This window comes from Notolepis coatsorum (genome assembly GCF_963971535.1).
Source record: "Notolepis coatsorum genome assembly, chromosome: 1".
Lineage (NCBI taxonomy): Eukaryota > Metazoa > Chordata > Actinopteri > Aulopiformes > Paralepididae > Notolepis > Notolepis coatsorum.
In genome coordinates this window covers 31,646,230-31,670,677 of record NC_140165.1, presented here as the reverse complement: position 1 = coordinate 31,670,677, position 24,448 = coordinate 31,646,230, and the positions used below count along the sequence as shown (strand labels likewise).

At 43.6% G+C, this 24,448-nt stretch overlaps 1 protein-coding gene across 1 annotated transcript in view; it reads left to right on the top strand.

Moving 5' to 3' along the window:
• The window catches only part of LOC311229008 (protein mono-ADP-ribosyltransferase PARP14-like), a gene marked incomplete at its 5' end in the record, with an annotated part of 133,212 nt that overhangs the window by 73,519 nt on the left and 35,245 nt on the right, over window positions 1-24,448 (top strand). Inside the window, 4 exons of the mRNA XM_084314999.1 lie at window positions 5,327-5,473; window positions 6,007-6,069; window positions 19,279-19,455; window positions 21,738-21,992. Coding sequence (XP_084171125.1) covers window positions 5,327-5,473; window positions 6,007-6,069; window positions 19,279-19,455; window positions 21,738-21,992 — 642 coding nt within the window. The remainder of the gene's footprint in view (window positions 1-5,326; window positions 5,474-6,006; window positions 6,070-19,278; window positions 19,456-21,737; window positions 21,993-24,448) is intronic.

The window sequence follows — 24,448 nt, the reverse complement described above, 5'->3', positions numbered from 1 at the left end:
ATCTTTAGTGTTACAGCCCCTCACACTCCAGTTCTCAGGCTGCAGCTGGTTTGAAAGCGAAAGTAAACGATGGGTTATAACTATAACCAAGTTCTGTTAGTAATGGTGACGCTCGGCGTCACTTCCGCACTGTACCTCGCTTGTGCACGCGCACTGAATAAAATTCCACAATGTATATCCCAGTATTTGTCTGACCACACCCCCATCAGCTTACCTTCATAAGCAGGTGTGTGGCCACCTACTCGCCTCCTTCCCAAGCTTTCACCACAAGGTGAGATCAAGGGCTGCAGCGGCGTCGGACGCCGAGCGTCACCATTACTAACAGAACTTGGTTATAGTTATAACCTATCGTTCTGTATCGTAACGGCTCTTGCTCGGCGTCACTTCCGCACAAGGGAGGCCGAGCGAGAGCCATCGGCCGACAAATACACCCCGCTGAGGCCCCCCACAACCATCAGATCAGGGAGGACTGAGCCCCCCCGACCCCCCCTAATGGAGGGCACCCCCCCTATTGGAGGATCACGGGAGGGCGACGGACCCGACCGTGCGAAGAGGCACTCAAGCAACTCAACGCACAGGGTGAGCAGACCGTGGCCTGACCCCACGACTACACACACGCACAACCCGCATGCCACCCGGGAACGAACGGAAGGAACAACCTCGTTACTGCCCCCAGAATCACGGGGTCAAGAGCAAACCCAACCCCGTGGCAAGGCCGTAGCAGCGGAGCGCGAAGGAAGACCCAGACCCACTGAAGGGACTGGATCCCCTGGAAAACGGGGGCCCGGAGAGGTCAATGACGCCAGGCATCAAGACCCCACCAGGCGGTCACTTAGTGACACCGCCCCCCACATCGCCAGCGTATTCGGATAAGGCCCCTCCAAGAGCGGGCCCTTTCCCCCCAATAGCACACCGCCTGGCACACTGACCCTGCAGAACAGGCAGTCAGCATGGCCGTAAGCACACAAAAAAGGTTAACCAACGGAAGCAGGCAGCGCCCCGGGGAAAACCAGGCAACAGGCTGTAACCCGAGCCTGGAGCACTGCGGACGAGACAGGCGCCAAAGGAGTTAGCTGAGAACAGCCCCCCCGGCGGAAGGGCTGTATGCTGGCGTTGTTGCATGACCAAGCCTCCATTAAAAAAAAAAACACCCAGAGGGGTATGAGGCAGAGAAGGCTGACATGATTGGCAGACGTCATGAACGTGCAGGGGCACACTCCACCGGGTAACCCGGGAGTTGACTCTGCTCCAACACACCAGGGAACCAACCACCCTGTCGTTACCCAATGCGGTGGTTGTTCCTATAACCCCTCAAGAAAAACTCAAACACACCTGCGGGTACACACTGGCTATACCGCAGTACAAGTGTTTCAGTTTTCAAAAAGGGTTATTCCAGGCCTACGGGTCGACGAACATTACTTCGGACCGGGCCTGGCGGCACGGGAAGCACAGGGTTACCAGAGGAGGTCCAAGACCACCCCAACAGGCCCCTCTTCGCCACGCGTGAGAGAGGAGCGAAAAGAATGGAGAACCAGCCCTAAGCACACCGCACTTGGTATTCCCAGGCGGTCTCCCAACCAAGTACTAACCAGGACCGAACCTGCGTATCTGACGAGATCGGGCGTGTACAGATTGGCATGGCCGTAAGCCATTACGGTAGTGCAGAGTACAATATGTACCCAACAAGGGTCTCCATAGCGCCTAACCCTGTGACACCCGGACCGACCTGGCATTTTTCCCCCCGAAAAAAGCACAAGTCCCTCAGGGTACCAGAACAGCAGATCTGCATCCCTGGCGGACAACGGGTTAACTGACCTGGACCAGCGTGACCAGGCCAGTCCCGTGTCCTAACCACGCTGACCTGCCCACTCCAGGAGAGGGGGTAGGTATGCGTGTCGATCTAAAACATGAAAAGAGGGCGCCACCCAGACGGTCCCATTTGGACCGTACTCAGCGGCCCACCCCAAGGGCCTGAGACCCCTCTACCTATGTTCAGATCTATTCCGTTAACATCCCCCAGATATGAACGAGAATTCATCGAGACAACCTAGTAAACTGGCGCTCGGAAGAGACTGAACTCCATCCCAGTTGCCCTATAAAAACGCTGTTTTAACAAGCAACCAGGGCGCACTTAGCCCCTGTGTGATTCTGTAACAGAAAACACACCGAGCCAGCACTATGTATGCGTCGAGACCCAAACACATCAATGGATAGTCTAGCAAGACACCAAACATTGTTCCTCCAAGTCGCCTGGGAGAACGACACGGAGCCGTCGTGCTTCATGTACCTTCCTCTTTTTATTCAAAAAAGAAAGAACACAGACTGACATGAATCCCTCGTGACGCAGGCTGAGGGTAATATTTTTTTAGATTTTTACATCCCACCACCCTCCCATAGGGAGGAGACGGAAATCCCCAGAGAGACTTCCCACGCGAGCTGTATAGATTGAAAAGAATATATTGCAACATTGAGCTATGTAAAATTTGGATTAGGGCTCTCCGAGGAGGAGGCACTGAACCAATACACTCAATAATCGAATTGAATCGAATACACACACAATAGAGCAGAACTCTTTTTTGAAGTTCTACTCATCTTGACAATCTGAGGAGGAGGCTCTGAACTCTGAGGAGGCTCCCTCACAGGGAAGGAGAGTCCTAACTCACAGACGGCCCGAGTAGGAGCTTCGTGAGGAGGAGCCCTGACCACTCCCTGAAACAGATCCATCATATGGACCTGAACAGCACACGGAAGTCTTACCAACAGCACAGTGACATACTCTATGGCGGGGGAATTTCTGCGGTGCACATGCCCAATATTCCAGGGCGTGGGACCAGGAAACTCCCCCCCCCTCTTACCCTGTAACGTGCCGAACAGCAACGTGACAGGAACCTTGAAGGACAGGAGGTTTTAACCCCTGACCAATCAGAAAAGGGGAGGAAAGGATTACCAGTTCACCCCTTTACGACCCCACACCCATGATGCGATGTAATGACAAAAAAGAGTGACAGTCATAGTCAGCTACATGAAGTGTCTAACAGCTTCACACAGCTCATGTGCTAACCTGCTATCTGATTTTTACTAAGGAAAAAACACAGAATAGAGAGGGCCCCCTTAAGAGCCCCGGTACCAGACTTACACATGTGCTTCTGTGGCCAACCCAACCCAGTTGTAGATCACAAGATACACACAACCCTTTACCACCACAAAAATAGCAATACACTCTACAGAGGAACGCCGTTTTTTCATAATGAGAGAATACACAATTCTCGATTAGTATCGGCCACAGGCCTTGCTAAGCACACACGAAAAGTGACCAAACAATCTTTTCTTTTAGGAAAATACAGTTCCTCAAGCAGTTTTAGCACAACCCCAGCAATCAAGCTAAGGGTTACATCGTATCCCACCACACAGTGACACAATATATTGTAAACAACATGTCTGAGAGGAGGGTGAGGAAGTCCCCAGGGAACCTACCTTACCCTTAATACGGCCAGTTGAACAGGTAAACCTGTTAATATGTGAACACACTGTTCATTGTCATTACAGGCTGAGAAAATAATTCATTCTTCACTCGTATGTCACTAAGCATAGCTTTATAGGTTAGTTTAACCCCCTTAGTTGTGAGTACACGGTACATGAACACACATGATGTTTCTCAACACAACAAACCAGATCATTTTCACATCTGTAACAAACAACCCGATTTGCATGGAGAAGCTAATACCAGTGACCAGACAATTCACACACAACTCGCGTCGTATCCTAAATGTAGTGCAGCAACACTCGTTTTGGAAAACATCGTTATTTACAAAACATTTAGAAGGGAAAGAAAGAAGAAGTGTTCAAGGTCTGGTCAGGACCTTTCCTACCGTGAGCGCAGATCAAGCAAACTGCAGTCTCTAACAGGGCACCGATAGTAAACACAGCATCTGTGTTGACGACACGGGCAGCGTCGCTGCTCCATCCCGCCGCTACGGTTCTCCTTGTTGACGCAGTCCTCGCCGGCCGGCTCCGGGTAGGTTCGACTAACATCCTCTGTCAAAGATGACGTCGTAGTCGGGAGTGTTTCAAGGCATGTTATAGTCATAGCAATGTTCCACAGTGTAGCATCAAGCTAACAGCCGCTCTCGGCCGATAGCAGCAAGCTAACGTTTCCTAGCCTAGTGACACAACGGGCTAGCCCCGCAGCTAACAGCTGACTGGCTAACAGGTAGGCCACAACTAGCACGCAAACTAAGCAGCTATCACCTGAACTTGTACACACGATATAACAAGCCACACTCAGACAGGCCGCCGTTCTGAAACCCTCCTCACCTTTTAAGAGAGAAGAGAAACGAGATGTCAACACAGTTTACAACGGTGATTTTACCATACATCCGGCGGAGCCAGCACAAGTCCCATCTGGGCTGTAGCCGACTTGAACATGGATCTTCCAATAACGAACATCCATGCCCACATTTCCTCGTTTAGGGTATACTCTCATTTGCATATGAAAGATGGGGCCACACACGGTGACAGAGAAGCATCCACTCGTCCAGAGAATCCTGGGATCACCAGTTACTGGTCGTGGCCCACTAGTTGACTATAATGGGCTTCAAACCAAGATCCTCCGCCGTCGCCTAAAAAGGCTGAACAAAGGACCCTAATCTGGGGCCGGTTTTCGTAAAAAAATTGTCAGCTAGCCCCCATAGCACTAACAGACAAGTGGTGCTCGCAAGCAAACATTACTCACCAAACCTGGAACCCACCGCTTCTCACAACAGTCGGTGCGTCCTACAGTCCAGCTGTGTTGCTGGAGGGTCTTACCCCATCCAGCCGCAGCAAGGAGGATTGTAGTTGGGAGGCATGTCAGCGGCGTGAACTCCTAATACGAAAAAAACGGTGGAGGTGTAGAATGATCATCATCTTCCAGACACTCCAGTAACGAAGACAATATCGCCGTATTTTCTCAAATAGTGAGAGAGAAAATAAAGATATGATGTCAACGTATCTCTTGTTTTCCAACTTTCTTCTACTAACAACCTCGTCAAGTGGGGATCTACCGAAGGCACTTCCTTGTGGTGAAAGCGAAGAAGGAGGCGAGTATGTGGCCCCACCCCTGCTTATGTAGGTAAGCTGATAGGGGTGTGGCCAGACGAATGTTGGGATGTAAAGGTACATTGTGGAATTTTTTATTCAGTGCGCGTGCACGAGCGAGGTACAGTGCAGTAGTGACGCCGAGCGGAGCCATACGATACAGAACCTGACCATGTTTGTCTGGGAGTTAGAGAGAGTTGTTAGTTTTCCATGTTGTTGACATAGTTTCCCACCTTCTTCTATTGCTGAGGTCCCTTTTCTAAAGTCACGTCAAGCTCTGGAATGCATGAGACAACAATGAGAAGTGTGACTATACAGGTCGTCACGGGAGACATCACCAAGGAGACAAGCGATGTCATTGTCAACTCCTCCAATGATAGGTTCACTCTCAAGTCAGGTAAATCACTAACCCAACTTTTCTTTGGCTGAAGTTATTTCTAGTTCCACATTCATGTACAGTTGACTGTTTTCGACATAATCATACTTTGATTGTATTAAAATAATTAAAGGAACACACCAGCATTATGAGAAATGCGCTCACCAATGCGCTGAAGTCTTCTCCAGAGTCAGAGAGGATAGATACCAGTTTCCTCTCTGTGCGTTCAATAGAAAGTGATCCCGCTGCAAGCTAGCCTAGCTTAGCACAAACTAATGGAAGCAGATAAGGACCACTAGCCTAGCTGTTGGCCAAAAATACTTCTCCCAGAGTTTTATGCTAGGCTAATGGTCCATATCCGCTTCCATTCATTTATGCTAAGCTAAGCTAGCTTGCAGCCTGATAGCTTTTTACTGAACGCACAGAGAGGAAATTGGTACCTATCTTCTTGTCTGACTCTGGAGAAGACGATATAAGCACATTTCCCATAATGTTGTTGTGTTCCTTTAAGGTTGAAAAAAGAAGAAATGCAATCCTTTCTCCCCGTCCTCCAGGTGTGTCCAAGGCCATTCTGGACGCCGCTGGTCCCAGTGTAGAAGTGGAGTGCCACCAGCTCGGTAAAAACCTTCATCATTCCATAGCATTATTCAAACAATATTGTTAGGAAGTTACTTTCAAAATATGATGTGCTACATACCGGTTTTGCTCATTACTCTCAATTAAGTGTAGTGTGATTTAGGGATGGGCGTGAGTAATCCATTACTGAAGTACTCGCCGTTACAACTGAACTCAAGTGGTTTTTGAAAGAACTTGAGTACCAAGTACGTCAACCAAAAATGCTTGTTTTTGCCACTGAAATAGAAATCTCTGAAGTTGTTGCAGGAAGACAACACTGGAGGCTGTGGAGCATGAGAGCATGAGGAGGATTCTATGGATAGTACGCTAACGTTACCGCAAAACGACTACAGCTAGCTTAGTGTTATCTAAAAGATAAAAACAGCAGTTTATGTTTGCATTTCCAAATTGTGCTAACAACATGGCGCCCACTTTACGTAGCGTAAACTTACGTAGATTCTTGGATACAGATGCGTTTTTCTCAAGAAATATGTGACGTGGCACAGTCTAGGCCCCCATGTTAACTCATTCACGGCCAACCACGACTATAGATAGTCGGGTTATCTCGCCATCTGTTGAGCGCCAGAACCCGAGTATAGTCGGGTTTTCGATAGTTTTCATCGTTTTTTCTTTTATTCGATTTTTTTATTCTATACACGGACCTCGGTGTATCATTGGGACTCAGTCTGAGATGCAGAGATTGCAATGCCGGCCGAATCCTGCTAGGGGGCAGTATCGCCTACCCTTTGAAACCTTATTTCACACTGTTACATTATATATGGTCCGGGTGGAGAAATGGTACCCGGGCAAGTGAAAGGCTTCAGTCGAGCCCTTTGGAACACGTCCAGCACACTTCATGCATAGTTTGTCCCATTTCATGTCAGGGACCCGATGGACACCAGTACTGGAAATCACGATCAGACAATTGGAATATTCTTTTTGCAATACCTCCTAGCAAAGGTAAGAACTATATGACATCAATCCTACTTTTATCCTACAATGATTTCACATCAATCAACGTATGTAGTATTCAAAACGTATGCCGTTGCTGACGATCAGAGCATCACAAAACGACCCCCCCCCCCCCCCCCCCCCATTGATGCCTTCATGGTGAAACATAATACCTATTATATACCTTTTGATTTGGAAATAATATCGTGTCCAGACGAGCAATGCGAACGACTTTCGCAAAATGCACATAGCACTTCCTAACTCAGCTTCCAGGAATTAGCCAGGATCACTCTGAAACGATACAATATTCACACGCAAACGTATACATGAAAAAATGAACTATTTTTTACATGTTGGATGAGAGATAGTGACTGTCAAATGAGCCATAGTATTGTCTCCATAGCTATAATATAGATATAGCTCTGCAAACATCATGACTCACAGTGAAAATGCCTATATTTTAAAGCGTGGCCCATTGACTACAAGGATGGAGATAATGGCTGGCGCTGAATGAGTTAAATATGTGTCGTGGCACAGTCTAGGCCCCCTTGTTAAATATGTGACGTGGCACAGTCTAGGCCCCCTTGTTAAATATGTGACGTGGCACAGTCTAGGCCCCCTTGTTAAATGTGACGTGGCACAGTCTAGGCCCCCTTGTTAAATATGTGACGTGGCACAGTCTGTAAACTGCCTCTCACATCATCACATCATATTAACAAAGCCACGACTGCTCCCTGCAGCTCACATGGAGAAGGTGTTAGGTGGGGGACGGGTTATGTAGCAAAGGCCAGTGGGTAAAGTAGTTCTGCATGCATCGTTGAGAGAACAGCTTCAATCCTTTGAAGCTCTGTGGCTCAAAACGGGCTATTGTGTTATTATCTTGGTTAATAAGACATAGATTGAAAAGTATCTGCCCAATTTGTACAAGTGATGGCTTATTTTGAAAGTATGAACCTGTACTTTCTTATTGTGTAAAAGAAAATTGTAAGATTGCTCAACAAGACCCTAAACACTGTGCCTGGTCACATATGCCGTTCCCTGAGTGGAGAGACAGAGGGCGGGATCCACAAAGGGTTTGCACAGCTTTTTCCGACGCAAAGCCGGTGCATATAGATCTGAAACTCAGTTTTCTATCCACAGAGGATGTGCAAAGGGTGAAATGAGGTGGTAACGGTAGAGCTGCCGCGATTACCGCATTACCGCGGTATCGCTGTTACATCACGCCCACCGCAGAGTTAGGCTGAATACCGCATCACCGCTGTTTTTTATAATAATAATAAAGTACCCTGCTCTCGTTGGGCTTGCGGCTCTGTAGATATACCCTACTCCTCTGTCGAGGTTCCAAGCGACCCTATTGGGTACCAGAAAAGTCACGTGAAACACTGCAGACCACTGATTGGTCAGAAGAGAGACGCGTCACACGTTGGAGCGTCCTGCAGTGTGTTACCACCAATCGGCAAGCGCGTATTAGGTTTTTACTTCCTGAATGTCAGCCATTGATCAGAGCTCACAACACGGCTAATACGTTAGCTCCCGCCGGAGTGGATTACCGTCGCTCCTCAGGAGTACTAAACGAGGCATAATGATTTTACTGCAACGAATGTTATAATAAAAGCCCTTTGTTCTATACACTTGTCTGATTGAAAACTTTATTAACAGACCGCAGAATGGGCACAACTCGGCACGCTCTGAGCAAAGAAAGGAACTGAGATATGAATTGAGTAATGCTTGCCTTGCTATGGTCCGGTAAATACGCTGATGTTATTGAACGTGTAACTATATAACGTTAATGCCAGAAAATGAATGCCTTTGTAATCATAAGTAGTAACGTTATAATAATAATAATAAGAAGAAAGGGTCGGGGGGGTAACCGCCGGGCACGCCGCTACCACCCCTGCCCGCGACACAGAGTGAACGGCGCACGACCAGAGGGGAGACTTCGAATCCGTGTTTCACTTTCAATAACGAATGCGTGCTTGCCGAATCCCAAACAATATTCATGCTGCAAAGTCATCCTCTAAAGATAGACATTTAGACTAGAGTCAGGCTATATGCTATAAAGAGTAGACTACAAAAAAAAAAAATGCATTCAAACTTTTTTTTTTTTTTACCGCAGTGGTAGGAAATATTTCGCATATTTGTGCGGTAAGGAAAACATCAATACCGCGGCAGCTCTAGGTAACAGCGTTCCATCAGCATTGCGTTCGGTGCAATTGGCGCATATTTAAATGAGGTAATATGGGCGGAACATGTCCCCTTTCTATGCAAATGAGCCTCGTCCAAAAATGCTCCCTATCAACAAAGCCCGGCGCCAATTGCACCAAGCAGTTAAAGATCAAGAGTACATTTTATAAAAAAAATTATTCAACAAACATGACCATGTTCACATCTTAAACTCATACTGAGGCCTTAGTTTTGGTTTTAAATTACATATCATCATTCATTTATTTATTGTCGAACAGAGCAGAAGAATTTGCCAAAACAAACGCATTTCCTTTGATTTACACCGTCGCACGACAGTGACGTATGCCGAAAGCTTAGTACTGTACAAGCTCACAACGCGTCGCTCCCGCAACACCAGCAGGTCCACCTGATGACTCGGAGCAGCTAGACAAAATGTCAGAAGTTTGGAAGCATTTTAAAATTGAAACCGAAGCCAGTCCAATAGCCAGTTGCAATGTTTGCAAGGCGGACGTTCCGCGTGGAGGAAAGAACAGAGCTGCGTTCAACACGACCAATCTAATACGTCACGTTATGTGACTAGAGCGAGCAAAGGAATGGGGGAGGCGGCGGGAGCTTTGCCAAACAGCTGTATTGATTGCAATGCCTTGCTTGAATGAAGATAACGTTCACCTCAATAACGTCAACATTCGCTTTGAGGATTCTTGTCTGTGTTTCAGACCAAAATGGAGCAAATCATTATGTAAGTCGAACACTGTGAATGTATACTAATGTGCAAACAGATTGAAACTTTGAATATTTCTCGTATGAAGCACATTCTCAGGGGCTCAGGGTGAATGTAATGTGAGCCGCCGCGCTCGATGGGCTATTGAGGCAACAGAGGGGCTTGTCTCGCTTCGCCAGTTTCTGACAACAATGCGTCAAATTGGTTACTAATGTGAAAGATCGGATCGGGAAAGATCGGTATTGGCAGATACTCAAAATCACATGATCGGGGTCGGATCGGGAGCAAAAAAATACGATCGGGACATCCCTAAATACAATACTATACAATACAATACTATACAATATTTAAGCATTACATCACGCGCAGGAGTGGTTTGTGACCAATAAACCATGCCTAGGGGTGGTCGTTAGGCCCGAGGCGCAGCCGAGGGTCGTTAGACCCCCATAGGCATGGTTTATTGGTCACAAATCACGACTACAAGTGGTGTAAAGCTTTTATACAACTGCCAGATTCATCCAACCTTATTTCTATACAATAAACACACATTAATCGAAGATTTATTGAAAAAACCATCCGCCAGAAAAAGTAGTTCCCACAACTACAAAAAAGACAAGTTGCCTCCATGTGGAAGCAGCTTGAAGTGCATCCAACCAAACTAACACATCCAACTGTGTATTATTGGAATGATTGAGAGAAGTTGCCTCATGTGGAAGCAGCTTGAAGTGCATCCAACCAACTAACACATCCAACTGTGTATTATTGGAATGATTGATTGAAAATTTTATTACCAGATGCAGAATGGGTACAATACAGTACGGCTCAATACACACAATTGTTAAGGGAATGCAGACCTACTTTCCATAGAACTTCATTCTTAGATGCTTCTATATAAAGTAGGTAAAACAAATTAAAACGTTTTCTTTGCCCTATAGGAAAAAAACGTTTTCTTCACCCTATTTTTTTATTTATTTCTTTTAGCCTAAACTTAACCAGTTGGAAACCAGGGGTACAGTAATAAAATTAGCAATCAACCAATCAATCAATTCAATAGACCATGCTCACTTAAAACAGCGCTGCTTCTCTCTCAGTCTGACTCCCCCGCTGTTGCAGACAGGAGTGTGTGCGTGTGTGTGTATGTGTGTGTGTGTGTGTGTGTGTGTGTGTGTGTGTGTGTGTGTGTGTGTGGGTACGCCAGCGTCGGACAGTGTGAGAGTGAACGCTGCAGTCAGTGGGAAGGAAGTAGAAATTTAAATCAATCAATTAATCAATCAATCAATCCGCGATTTTTCTTTTGTTCTAGATTGACTCAAGACCCATCAATTACATCATCCAACATTGTTTAAAGGACTAACACATTCCCCTTGACAGAATCGCTTCATATTTAGTCGTTATGGTGCTATCAACATATCCATTTGTTGTCCGCGATCTTGTTTTCTCCCGGAGTGAGCCGGGGAGTGATATGTGATTCGGTTGTGGGCGGGTCCTGAGCCCAGGACCGTGGATTGTTGCCAATAAAGACGTGTAAATGGCCAATCAGAATCGAGAAATTTGCATGCCGTTGTATAATAGACAATACAATACGTGCAAACGACGAGAGGGCCTACCTGGAAGAGGTAAAGGTTCTAGTGGGATGGTGTCAAGAGAACAGCCTCTCCCTGAACGTCCGCAAAACAAAGGAGATGATTGTGGACTTTAGGAGGTCGGGGGTCAGGCACTACAGCCCCCCTCAGCATCGATGCCATCAGGCCATCAGGATGCTCAATGAACAATAACAGACCATCAAACACACCCACAACACACACATCCACACGCACATACTCACTTTAAATAAACACAGGCATTAAAGTGTTCCGTCTTGAGACGGATTTCCGTCAATTTGATTATATTTATATAATATCTTGATTTATATATATATTTTTTTTTAATATTTTTAATTTTTATTTATTTATTTCTTTTTTCTTTTTTCTTTTTAAATATAACGTTTGCCAATAGGGATGTATCAGTAGTATTGGCAGTCGTAATAGTAATCCAGTCACCCACCACCACAGTCTCACTAAATCCTGTGGGAAACACTGAGGATTCACATTTGTTTTACGGCTGTGGGTAGGGCGTTCCACATTGTTGTGGCATAATTGCAAAACGTGTTTAGTCCCTTGTTTGTATGATAACAAGCCTTTTAGTTCATGGTTAAAAGTAATGGGAAAAGGGTGCTAGCTCGCCATCAATCAGAAGCTAGCCACAACACTTGCGTTCACGCTCTCCAGAACACATCCTCCCTGCCCGGCACAACAACCACAACAGTAGAGTCTATAGTCACAGTCAGGACAGTAGGCTCTACAAGTAGGCTCCCTTAAAACGCTAACGCTATTAAAAAATATATATAATAATTAGAGCTGGGCCGTTAACGGCGTTAACATGCTGTGTTAACGCTATACTAGTATCGCGCGATAATATAATTAACGCATTAATCTAAAAAAAAATTTAAAAAAAAAAAAAAAATTTTACATATATATATTTTTTTTTACCTTTATTTACCCAGGGTAGGTTCGCTGAGCACAGATGCTCTTTTTCAGGAACGCCCTGCTTCACATTCACACAGTTCCATTCACACCTGGGAGCTGCCCAGTACAACCACAGTTGACACCATTGGCCACTGAGCAACTCCACTGGAGCAGTTGATTCAAGCCATGTCACATAGTTCAAGTTTGAAATTATTCTTTCTGTTTTGCTCCTGAGAGTGTGCTAGATACTGTACTGTATGGTAATATTATTTATTTGTGTCTGAATAAAACAACTTATTAAACACAAGTACATCTTATTGAACATTATTTTGATATTTCATTACCAATTATCATAGCAAAACAGCTTTTTCAAACGGTCTGTAATGCATTTTGGAAACGGGAGATGGGCTCATGGTGTAATGGGCCACCTGGCCTGAGAAACATAAGGAGGAAAGAAAAAGTAAGGACTTACTTCTGGTCATTATTTGGGTAGAACACACATATTTTGAATGCCTTCGGCAGTTTTTTTTTTTTTTTTTTTTTGAGCCATTTTAATCTAGATTAAATCCAGGATTGCAGATAGATTAATCTAGATTAAAAATCCCTGTAAACAACACACTGTAGCACCCACTTACCCACTTTAGACACTAACACACACTTTATATTTATTGGCATCAATCCCATGCACCTCATTGCACCTCACCACCACAAGGTGGCACCACAAGCTAAGCTATACTTCACCATTCTACACTGTACTGTATAGTAGCTGACTGTATAGACTGTACAGAAGTATAGACTGTACACATACTGTATATATGTATATTGAACATTTTTGTTTTGTTTACACTTGTTTACGTACTTGACTTTCTATTTTATACTTATATTATACTATTTTACACTATCTTGTTATTTTATCTAGAACACTTTTGCACACTTTTTCATGCAAAAGTATTCTGTATTTCTGTATGACAACTAATAAAGAAACTTGAAACTTGAACTTGAACTACAATGCAATTCAATACTATACAATACAGTACAATGCAATACTATACAATGCAATAGTATAAAATACTATGCAATACTATGTACAGTACTATACAATGCAATGCAATACTATACTATACTATACTATACTATACTATACTATATAGGGGTGGGACGATACATCGATCCAGATCGATATATCGATCTATTATCAATAATCAAATAGGATCGATGCAACGTAAAAAGATCGATTCATATTGCGATACTCTTATTTTGAAAATCCCCTCGTGAGCATACCCGCCCGGCTGGCTGCAACAGTAGCTTAGCGCAGCTCAGCGTGTGTAGACGTTAGAAAGCATTGCTTCAGAGTCCGCCTATTTTGCCCGAAATAAGTGCCTGTTGTTTTTTTCCCCACAAGGGGTCAAATGCATCTAACATGCTTTCCATCCTCGCCATTCCTTTATGCCAGGGGTGGCCAACCAGTCAGAGACTAAGAGCCACAAAAAATTACTGTGGTACCACAAAGAGCCACACCATATATATACCAGCGTTTCTCAACTTTTTTTTTGTCACGACACCCTTCATGCATTTATAGGCCCCACCCTCTGGCCTCTGAAGTTGCTAATGTATTTTTTATTTGGGCCTCACAGGGTTCAAAGTACCCTGAGACCCACGGTTGCAAAATTACAAAATCACTTTTAGCCATGTAAAAGAAAAATCTGTAAATGTGTATTTTAACATTTTAATTGTTTTTAACATTTGAACATAGAATAACAATAAAATAACATTTAAATTGTTTATCATTTGAACACAGGATAACAATAAATAACATTTAAATTGTTTTTAACATTTGAACACAGGATAACAATAAATAATATTTATTGACAACAAGTCAATGGGTCCTGTTGTTCAGCCTCATAACAAACGTGCAAACTTTACTTAAAAAAAATAAACACTGGGCTGGGCTGAACTGGGCTGGACTGGGCTGAGAGCAGATGGGAGACAGGGGCATTTTGTGTTATTTCTTGTCAAGGCTAGCACTCACTCATTTTCTCTCTCTACCCATGTCTGTCTCACACACACACTCTCTCTCTCTCTTTCCCTCCACACATGAAAATATAACAATTTACAATAGCCTACCACACAGTAACAGTATGTGTTTTTGTCTTACCTGTCACTGCTCAGTGGGACTTCTGGCACTCCTTGCTTGCCACAATCCTCTTCAGATTTGGCTTGTATTCCGTTGTTGCCACTCGAAGCAGTTCCTTCACATGCGCATCAGTTAAGAGAGATCGGTGCTTGGATTTAACCAGTTTCAAGGTAGAAAACACAGACTCACAAACATATGTGGACCCAAACATTGAGAGTAGCTTGAGCGCTGCCCGTTTGAGCTGGGGATATTTTTCCATTGGCACTGCTTTCCAAAACTCAATGGTTCCATCCTTCAGAACAGACTTCAGTCTGTCATCCTCTGACAGTTCGATCATCTCCATCTCCGACGCTGCTTCATCTGTGACAAGTGGGGCTTTTAAACAGTCCGTCTCCACATTGAAAGGATCGATGAGGAACGTAATCTGTCGTCTTTTCAACTGTAGGTCCTGGAATCTGGTCACAAAACTCTCCTGGAGTTTTTCTACCTGTGCTGCATATTGGGCTGTCTTCTTTTTCAGAGTGGCTGATGCAGCATGTGTACATGCTTTTTGCAGAGAGGGTAAGTGCATAAATACTCCCTTTTGAAGCTGCACTTTAAACAGCTTGAGTTTGCCAACAAATGCAAACACACTTTGCACCAGGTCAGGCAGCATCTTTAACTTCCCTTGCAGGCCCAGGTTGAGTCTGTCCAGATGACTCAGCATGTCGACTAAAAAAGACAAATCCATAATCCACTGGGGGTCTGACAACTGTGGATAGTCCTTGTTCTTCTCCTCCATGAACAGCTTCACAGGATCCAAGAGCTCAAGGAAGCGAGACAGCACTTTGCCTCTTGAAAGCCACCTCACAGTGCAGTGAAGCGGCAGGTCCCCGGGAAGGCCTTGGTCAAGTTCAGCAATCAGGTTTTTGAATTGCCTGTGGTTAAGAGCATGTGTCCGGATATAGTTGACAATTTCCATCACAGGCTTCATCACATGCTCTAAATTCAGCGTTTTAGACACAAGCTGCTCCCGATGAATAATGCAGTGGAAATTCCAAAAGTCCCACAAGCCCGTTCACAGCTCCGATCATAGAGGGAGCTCCATCGGTGGCTATTGCTGTCAGTCTCTGGATTGGCAAATTTGCTTTAGCAAACACATCAGTCATGGTTTGTTTCACATCAATGCCACGGGTCCTGTCCTTCAGTGGCTGAATATCCAGGAGTTCTTATTTGATCACACAATCTTCTGAAACCGACCGTGCAAATATGGCCAACTGTGGCTTGTCTTGTATGTCACAAGACTCATCCAATGCGACACTGAAATATTCACATTTCTGAAGATCAGAATGTAATTCTGTTACAATGGCATGGTTTATGTCTGATATCCTGTGTGGTGTGACAGTTGTACATCTGACACCATCTTTTTCAGTTTGACATTTTCTGGAGCCAAAATTTCCACAACCTCAGTGATGCATTTTTTCACAAACTCTCCTTCGCTGTATGGCTTTTTAGCACGAGCAATGTTCAATGCCACTTGATAAGAGGCAAGCGTCACCGTCTCCACCTGCTTGTTAAATGAACGGAACAGCTGGGTCTCTTTCTGTGTCTGACTTTTCAAGTTATGTAACTTGTGCTGGCGAAGTTCACTATCTTTTGGGTATTCCTTGTCAATGTTAGCATGTGTTGTGGTGAAGTGGCGCTGGAGATTTGATGCCTTGTAATGTCCCAATGTCATCTGGCATATCAGACAGAATGGCTTACCATTACGGTCGACAAAGAAATATTTACTCTCCCACGCCGGTAAAAATGTCCTGTTTTCGTCTCCATATTTTCTTTTCCCTGTGCATTTCTTCCCAGACATTCATTGGTTGTGCGATGTTCCTTTAAAGGAGAGATATGAAAGAATGAAGTGGACAAGGTGGGACAATGCTGAAAATATGTGCACTGCTCCTTTACTTATATATACTATAAGTCCAACACACTCGCCTGGCTAAATATCACCTCAATCCTATTTTGAGGCGATGGCAGACAGCAAGGACAATGAGGAAATAACTAATTCTACTTGTGTATCATTTGTAATATAAATTAATGTATCAATACATTCATTGATCAATAGCCTACGTATTATTACCATGCTACTTATGTTAATTATTCATTAACGGGAACAATTTAAGTAAATAACATTAGTTGGAGAAGGCATTGTGGCCGCTTGTCATTAACTAATAAATTGACAATGCGCCACAATGCACCTACTTAGATGTTTTTATACTAACAAAAGAACAACAAAACATGTTTTATACTTTTTATACTAACAAAAGAAGTTGTGGATGTTGACAGAGTTGAATGTCTGATGTAGGCTGATCTAAGGTGTATTGACTAATGAAAATTATGGTTGAGGACAGAATGATGAATTGAAAATGGGGGAATGAATAAATGAATGAAAACTTTATTTAACAGATTGCAGAATGGGTACAATACAGTACGGCTCAATACACACAATTGTTAAGGGGATGCAGACCAGAGAAAGACGTTTGTCTTGTTTACATCAGGGTCCCCCATCAGGGACCCTGATGTAAACAAGACAAGAACAAAACAAGAAAGTATTTCTCTGGTCTGCATCCCCTTAACAATTGTTTGTGTCGAGCCGTATTGTATTGTACCCATTCTGCAATCTGTTAATAAAGTTTTCAATCAATCAGAACAGTTTGCATCTTCCCTATATTGCTCCGCGAAAAAACGTTCGCTCTCAGCTGCATAACATTACTTGTCCAATCGGTGGTAGTGAACGTATTGTAGCGATCAGTCATGCAGTAATGTCAGGAAGAATGAAGAGAGGTTTAACGCTCATCCAGCTCAATATGGGGTTTACACAACACAGGCGCAAACCGAACGCGGAAGTGCAACTCCGTTGGGAAACTACTCTTCAGAGATATTTAACATTGGCATATTCATTTGAGCATAATCGCTGCTGTCGGGACAAAACCTCATAACTCCAAAAACCCAACTTTTCAGCAGATGAAAAAAACTAACACAGATTTGAGGGTGAATAGAGTTAGGAGGTTTAGACAGATGATCGGTTTAATGCTTTTCCATTGTTTAAACTTTGTAAAACCCACACACATATGGAGGATGATCTACGGAGTTGATTTATATAATAAAAAAAAATTCAAAAAATGGAGTTATGAGGTTTTGTCCCGACAGCAATATACATCAAATTATGTCCATAACCATATCAACCTCATTCTTACCTGTAAATGGGCGATATGAACTAATGAAGCTGTTGTTGGATGAAGGTGTCCAAGTTTGCAAATGAGCGAGGTGCAACGCGCTCCCCTACAGGTTGTATTATGGAAGTGACATCACCACATCATTCAAATAAAACAATTAACACATAACAAATGACAAATCTGCAATAAACTAAATATTGGCGGGAAGCAATACACAGCAAATAAATAGAGAGAGAGATAAACGAAAAAAAGTATTTTATAAAAAAAAAAAAAATTATGTATTTTTTTGTATTTTTATTTTTTTGCCAATTGTTTGAAGAGCCACACATTGACGGGCAAAGAGCCGCATGCGGCTCGCGAGCCGCGGGTTGGCCACCCCTGCTTTATGCCCACGTCGCGTTAAATACCGAAATTAACGTTGCGTGAGCTAACTAAGCTAAGCAGCCAACCGAGAGAGGAGAGGGGACTTGGGAAGGAGGAGGGGTGGGGGCCCTGACAGTCTACCTTTCTGTGGGGGACTGGGGGAGGGGCATTCTGTGTGTGTGTGTTACTGAGGATGGACAGATAATGTTGATATTTAAACTCATGATCATCATGCAACATAAAACAATTGTAGGAAGTTTGGGAGAGGAAGGGGTTTTAGCTTGCGTGTTGTGAGTTCCAAAACATTTTACTTAAAGTTTAAAGCTCAATATATAAAAAGTGAACAGGAGGTCTATTTGTATTAAAAACAATAGATTGTTTTTCATTTAAATGTCTGGAAGAGCTCAAAAATAAAAACATCAATTGATATTTCCGTAGCCTTTTTTTATTGATCTAAATGTGACTAGTGTGTTAAATGGGCACATAATATCGCCTCATATCGATCGCAGGCACCTGAATCGAATCGTATCGTATCGTGGCAGACTTTGTGATATCGGCAAATATCGTATCGTTGTCCAAAGAATCGATATCGTATCGTATCGTGATACACACTCATGCTGCACACGCCCACATTTATGGCCACGAAGGAAAGGTCACTTTAAAAATAGTATAGTATAACCGGAGATCGTATAAATTAGCATGTACAGAAAGACACTACCAAAGGACCTAGCATGTCCTCCATGCTCTGTAAATAACTTATGTACATATACCGATATGCCCTAATATGTTACTTGTTTATTGCACAATGTTGATTCTATTATATGTTATTTGCACATCGTTGCGGGCAAGACTACCCGCATTTCATTTTATACTTGTATGCCGTGACAAATAAAACTCTTGACTTGACTTGACTTGAAACTGGTGATTCCCACCCCTAATACTATACAATAATCACCAGTGCGTACACTGATGCTCAGCAAGTTATTCACTATAATGAAGACATCAACAGAGTGATCTCAGTGACACACAGGACACAGAAGCGCCATGAACCATCAGTTCTGGAGCAAGCAGGAGAAAGACCATTTCCCATAATGTTGGCATGTTCCTCTAAGTGCAGAAAGTATACTTTAATTTCCCTTTTAAAGGATCCAAGCCACACCAAGGCATGGTAATGACACAGCCTGGTAACCTGAAGTGTAAGAAGATCCTGCACCTGGTCGGCCAGACGGACCCCGGGAAGATCAGTATGACTGTGAAAGATGCTCTCCAGATGTGTGTGACGAACTCCTACACCTCTGTCTCCCTTCCTGCTATCGGCACAGGTGAATAAATGAATGAATGATCATTGCATTGATATAGCGCTTTTCTAGACACTCAAAGTGCTCCTTCACCACCACTGTGTAGCACCCAACCTTGGGCTACGCAGGCTCAGGGCTGCCATACACTGGCACCAGGCAGGGTTCGAAACCAAATGTCCTCGAAAATCAGTTAAGGGGGGCAAGAAAAGCCCCTGACAGTTTACTAATTATATATATAATTATATATATGCTCTACAGTGCGAGCATTTCACTCGTATTTGTCCCTAATAATATGTGTGTGTGCGAACCGGAAAAATAATTTACTCGCAGTGTGCGATTGAAGATTACAAGCTCCGCTGTAGTCCCACATTCCACAAGGCGCATAAACGTCCAATCACAGTAAAGTTTCCTGCGGTGACGCGGCTGGTTTCACGAGAGAAATTTGGTGGTGTGACGGGTGTGTGCTATTGCACAGATGTGTGTCCCGTTCCCGTTTGCACACGCATATTATACACACACACACACACACGCACATAGTAAGCCATCACTGGGAACGCTCAGAGGAAAGGGGGGGCTGAGAATATCTGTCTCTGTGTGTGTGTCTTGCTCTCTCTCCCTCTCTACATCTCTCTCTCCTGAACCTATTTCATTCAAAAGGAAGATATTGATGGACAGTAGCTATACGTATAAATTATAGCTCAGTTGTAGCTGTAACAGAATAATTGTATTAACTATTATTCAATAGCATTTCAATTATAATGAATTAAATAATTGTATAAAGAATTGTCCATGTTCTGTCATCTAATAATATATTCCATTGCCTTTCCTATCTGTATCAAAGTCTAAATGTTGTTATTGTGACAAGACTACAACATAAAAAAGCAGCTTGACAACCGATATTCTTTGCGTCCAGTGGTGCAGTCGTAATATGGGCCAAGGCCAAACGCCACGTGCACGCGCGCTCCCGCGCACGCACATACATGCATCTCTCTTTCATGAGTCGGAGCTGGGGACGAGACGGGCGGTCTTTTGTCACATAACACACGCCCAACACTCCATGCACACGCGCACACACACACACACACACAGTCTAGGTGATAAGTGCCGGCCGATACGGCGCGACGAGTCATTTTTGTGTCGTCGCGCCGTATATCCCGGCTGGCACTTATCACCTAGGCTTTGCATAATAATAGGATGCGCGTACTTCTGCCTCAGTGACGAAGCCCAAACGTCGTTTGACCACGTATGCCCAGCACTGCACCCCTGTTTGCGTCTAGTAGGCATGGGCCAATTTGTGATTTTGGTGGTATGTGCTATTTGCACAGATGTTTAGCTCTTAGTATGCACACGCACAGTATAATATGCATGTAATAAATAGTTTGTTAATAAACTGTTACTTGAACAATTTTCAATGTGCTCCTAAATTTCATTGTGTGCTCTTAAATTTTTATTTAGATTTTATTTATTAAAATGTTATTTAGGAGCACATGTGCTCCTTGGGAAAAAGGTTAGCGTAGATCCCTATACATTGGAGACATTAACATTACGTTATCAAACATAGGGACGAAGACTGTAAAAAAAAAAGTGTCAACAATGTTTTATAATCTTTATGTTAAATTTCATCATAAAGATTCTGTGCCCCCGAAGTACAAAAAAAAAGCCTGAAAATCAATTAAGGGGGGGCAAAAAAAGCCCTGGAAGAAAAAATTTCATTTCTAACCCTGGCACCAGGCACACATCACACTACACAATGGCTGAAAGGCTCAGGAGACTGGGATTGATATCAGATATTTGGCCAGGAACATTGGGGAACCTCCTGCTGTTTGCGATAGACGCTCTGGGTTCTTTAATGACTCCTGTTGCTCCCTGCTGGACAACAACACCACTCTCCGACAGAGCTCAGAATCCAGAGCTCTACCCATGTAGCCACGCTGCAGAGGTGAGGACTAACTTCAGAATGTGACTCACCAAAATTAACACTGGTGTGTTTCCAGTAACAGAGACTCATGTTTATGCACAGATTTGATCTTAAAGTGTGTTCGTTTTTTCTGGTTAACTCCTCTTGACTTTACAGGTTGTTATTTGTGACTTTGACTACAGATTGTTATTTGGGACTTTGACTATACAGATTGTTATTTGTGACTTTGACTATACAGATTGTTATTTGGGACTTTGCCTATACCTATACAGATTGTTATTTGGGACTTTGACTGTACAGATTGTTATTTGGGACTTTTACTATACAGATTGTTATAAGTAAATAACCTTTCAGCAAAAAAAACTGAATTCACATTTTGCCATTTTAGGCCAAGGCGGTGCACAGACAGGCCAGGTGGCGGATGCCATGTTGGACGCGGTGGTGGACATGGTGAGACAGAGCGCTCCGAGTCCCCTGAAGACCATCAGGATAATCATCTTTCAACCTGGCATGCTGAAGGACTTTCACAGCAGTATGCAAAAGAAAGCAAGCACTGATCATCAGGATAAAGTGGCTTCCAAGCCAAGCGTGGCTTCCAAGCCAAGCGTGGCTTCCAAGCCAAGCGTCGGCTCGCAGATAAAAGGTGTGTGCACGAGATGAGAGGCTAGTGTTTATAGATGAAAGGTGTGAACGAGATGAGAGGCTGGTGTTTATAGATGAAAGGTGTGAACGAGATGAGAGGCTGGTGTTTATAGATGAAAGGTGTGAGCGAGATGAGAGGCTGGTGTTTATAGATGAAAGGTGTGAACGAGATGAGAGGCTGGTGTTTATAGATGAAAGGTGTGAACGAGATGAGAGGCTGGTGTTTATAGATGAAAGGTGTGAGCGAGATGAGAGGCTGGTGTTTATAGATAAAAGGTGTGAACGAGATGAGAGGCTGGTGTTTATAGATAAAAGGTGTGAGCGAGATGAGAGGCTGGTGTTTATAGATAAAAGGTGTGAGCGAGATGAGAGGCTGGTGTTTATAGATAAAAGGTGTGAGCGAGATGAGAGGCTGGTGTTTATAGATAAAAGGTGTGTGCACGAGATGAGAGGCTAGTGTTTATAGTAGTGCTGGCATGATTGTCCATAGTTAACTCGCGATTAACAGCAAATTAATCGATTTTTTTTTCTACCTTAAACGGATATTTTTCAAGTTCCAAGTTTTAATACTCTTATCAACATGAGAGTCAACACATGCTTGCTTTATGCAGCCATTTAACACAAAAGGATGACCCTCATGCATTGCAAATATGCATCAAATTCAAAACAGAGTGATGCATGAAATAACTTAAAAGAAAATAATAATTTAAAACGATGAATAAAGTGTGCATGAAATAATAGGGGAAAGAAAACGTTAGGAACTTGTTACATTCACCCACACAAGGGCTGAGGATTCACACCCCTGCCCCCCCTCTCTCTCTCACACACACTCTCCCAGCTCTTTTTCTCTTGCCCCTTCCTCATCTCTCTCACCCCCTCTCTCTCGCTCTCGCTCTCTCTATCTCTCTCTCACACACACACACACACACACACACACACACACACACACACACACACACACACACACACACACACACACACACACACACTTTGAGTCAGAAACAAACATAGTATCAATGAGATGAAGATGGCGCCGCAACGACCGGCTGCCTGTCTGTGCGCTCCGTCGAGACTGTGCTTACTTTTGTTAATATTTTTTTTTGTATTTTATTTTTTTATAATTTTTTAAACAAACACATAAACAAACATGACAACACAAGATTAGATATACAAGCATTAACACTTTCTATGCCACGAGGTGGCGCCAGAGTTAGCGCTTCAATGCCACCATCCACTTTAATGTTAGCGTTAATATATCCCAATCTATGTTTTAAATTATGGCTATGTGTCTAATCTGCCCGTCGCTTATCAAAGAATCCTTTTCCAGTCAGTGCTGTCAAGGCAGATTGGTTTTTTATCGCTTCATTTCCGTTTGAGAGCATTTTGAAAAGCACCCGTTTGAGGTAAAAAAACTTCTATTCTGGGGCATTCTATGATAATCGTCTTTTACTGGAATATTCCAGAACGTTGATATTTGTCGGCATATTTATGAATAGTTTTCAAATAAACGCTAGATGATCAATATTATACGTACACACACGCCCATTCAAGCCGCGCACGGATAATCGCCGTGTTCATTTCCTCTTGGTTTTTTTCAGTAAAACCGATAGAGGACATTTCACAAAACAGCTTATATCTTCATCAAAATGAGTCTGATTATCCTAACACTGATAACATAGATTCCTTACCTGACATCAGATGGTATCCAACTGGTATATTCCAATTCCTGATCACCATTAGAAAAAAATCGATAAGTGTATGGATCCAACGTGTGTACAGTGCAGTACATGATTCCGCGGGGCTCAGAGCCCCCTGAATGAACCCTGGTACTCCGGCTGCATCAGTGGACTGGAAAATGTGGAGTACAGGATTTTTTCCCCCATCCATTTTCATTGAGTCCATTCCAAAATCCCTTATGTCATCTGGGAGACGATAGGGGGCGCTTTTTTCCACATCTGATCGCCGGCGGCTCTCGGGTATACTCGGGTAGGCTCGCGTGATGCAATATGATTTCAGATCGCTAAAAAAAATCCAAGAAATCTCGTGAGTGGCTTTCAACGAGATATTAATAATTCAGAGAAATCTCGTGAGTGGCAGTGAAAGTGTTAATTAACTTTTGTTAATATTTATAGTTTTAAGAGTTTTGTTTGTACCAACTGTTGGTGCATTTAATGTGTACATGCTATACTATTTTATTTCATACTTATCTTGTCTAGCACAGTCTCTGGAGCGTAACAGTAAGAAGCATTTTGTATAAAAGTATATTTCGTGGCGTAGTGGGCAAGGTGCTCGCCACGAAATGCTGGAAACGCTGGGCTCGTCAGTTCGAGCCCAGCGCTCCACATTTGCTTTCAGTTTAGCTGGTCGTCCGTACTAATACACATTGGCCGTATTAGGGGGTGGGAAACTGATGGGTGGGGATCGGGCGTTGTGGACAGCGACTCCTACAGGTCGGTT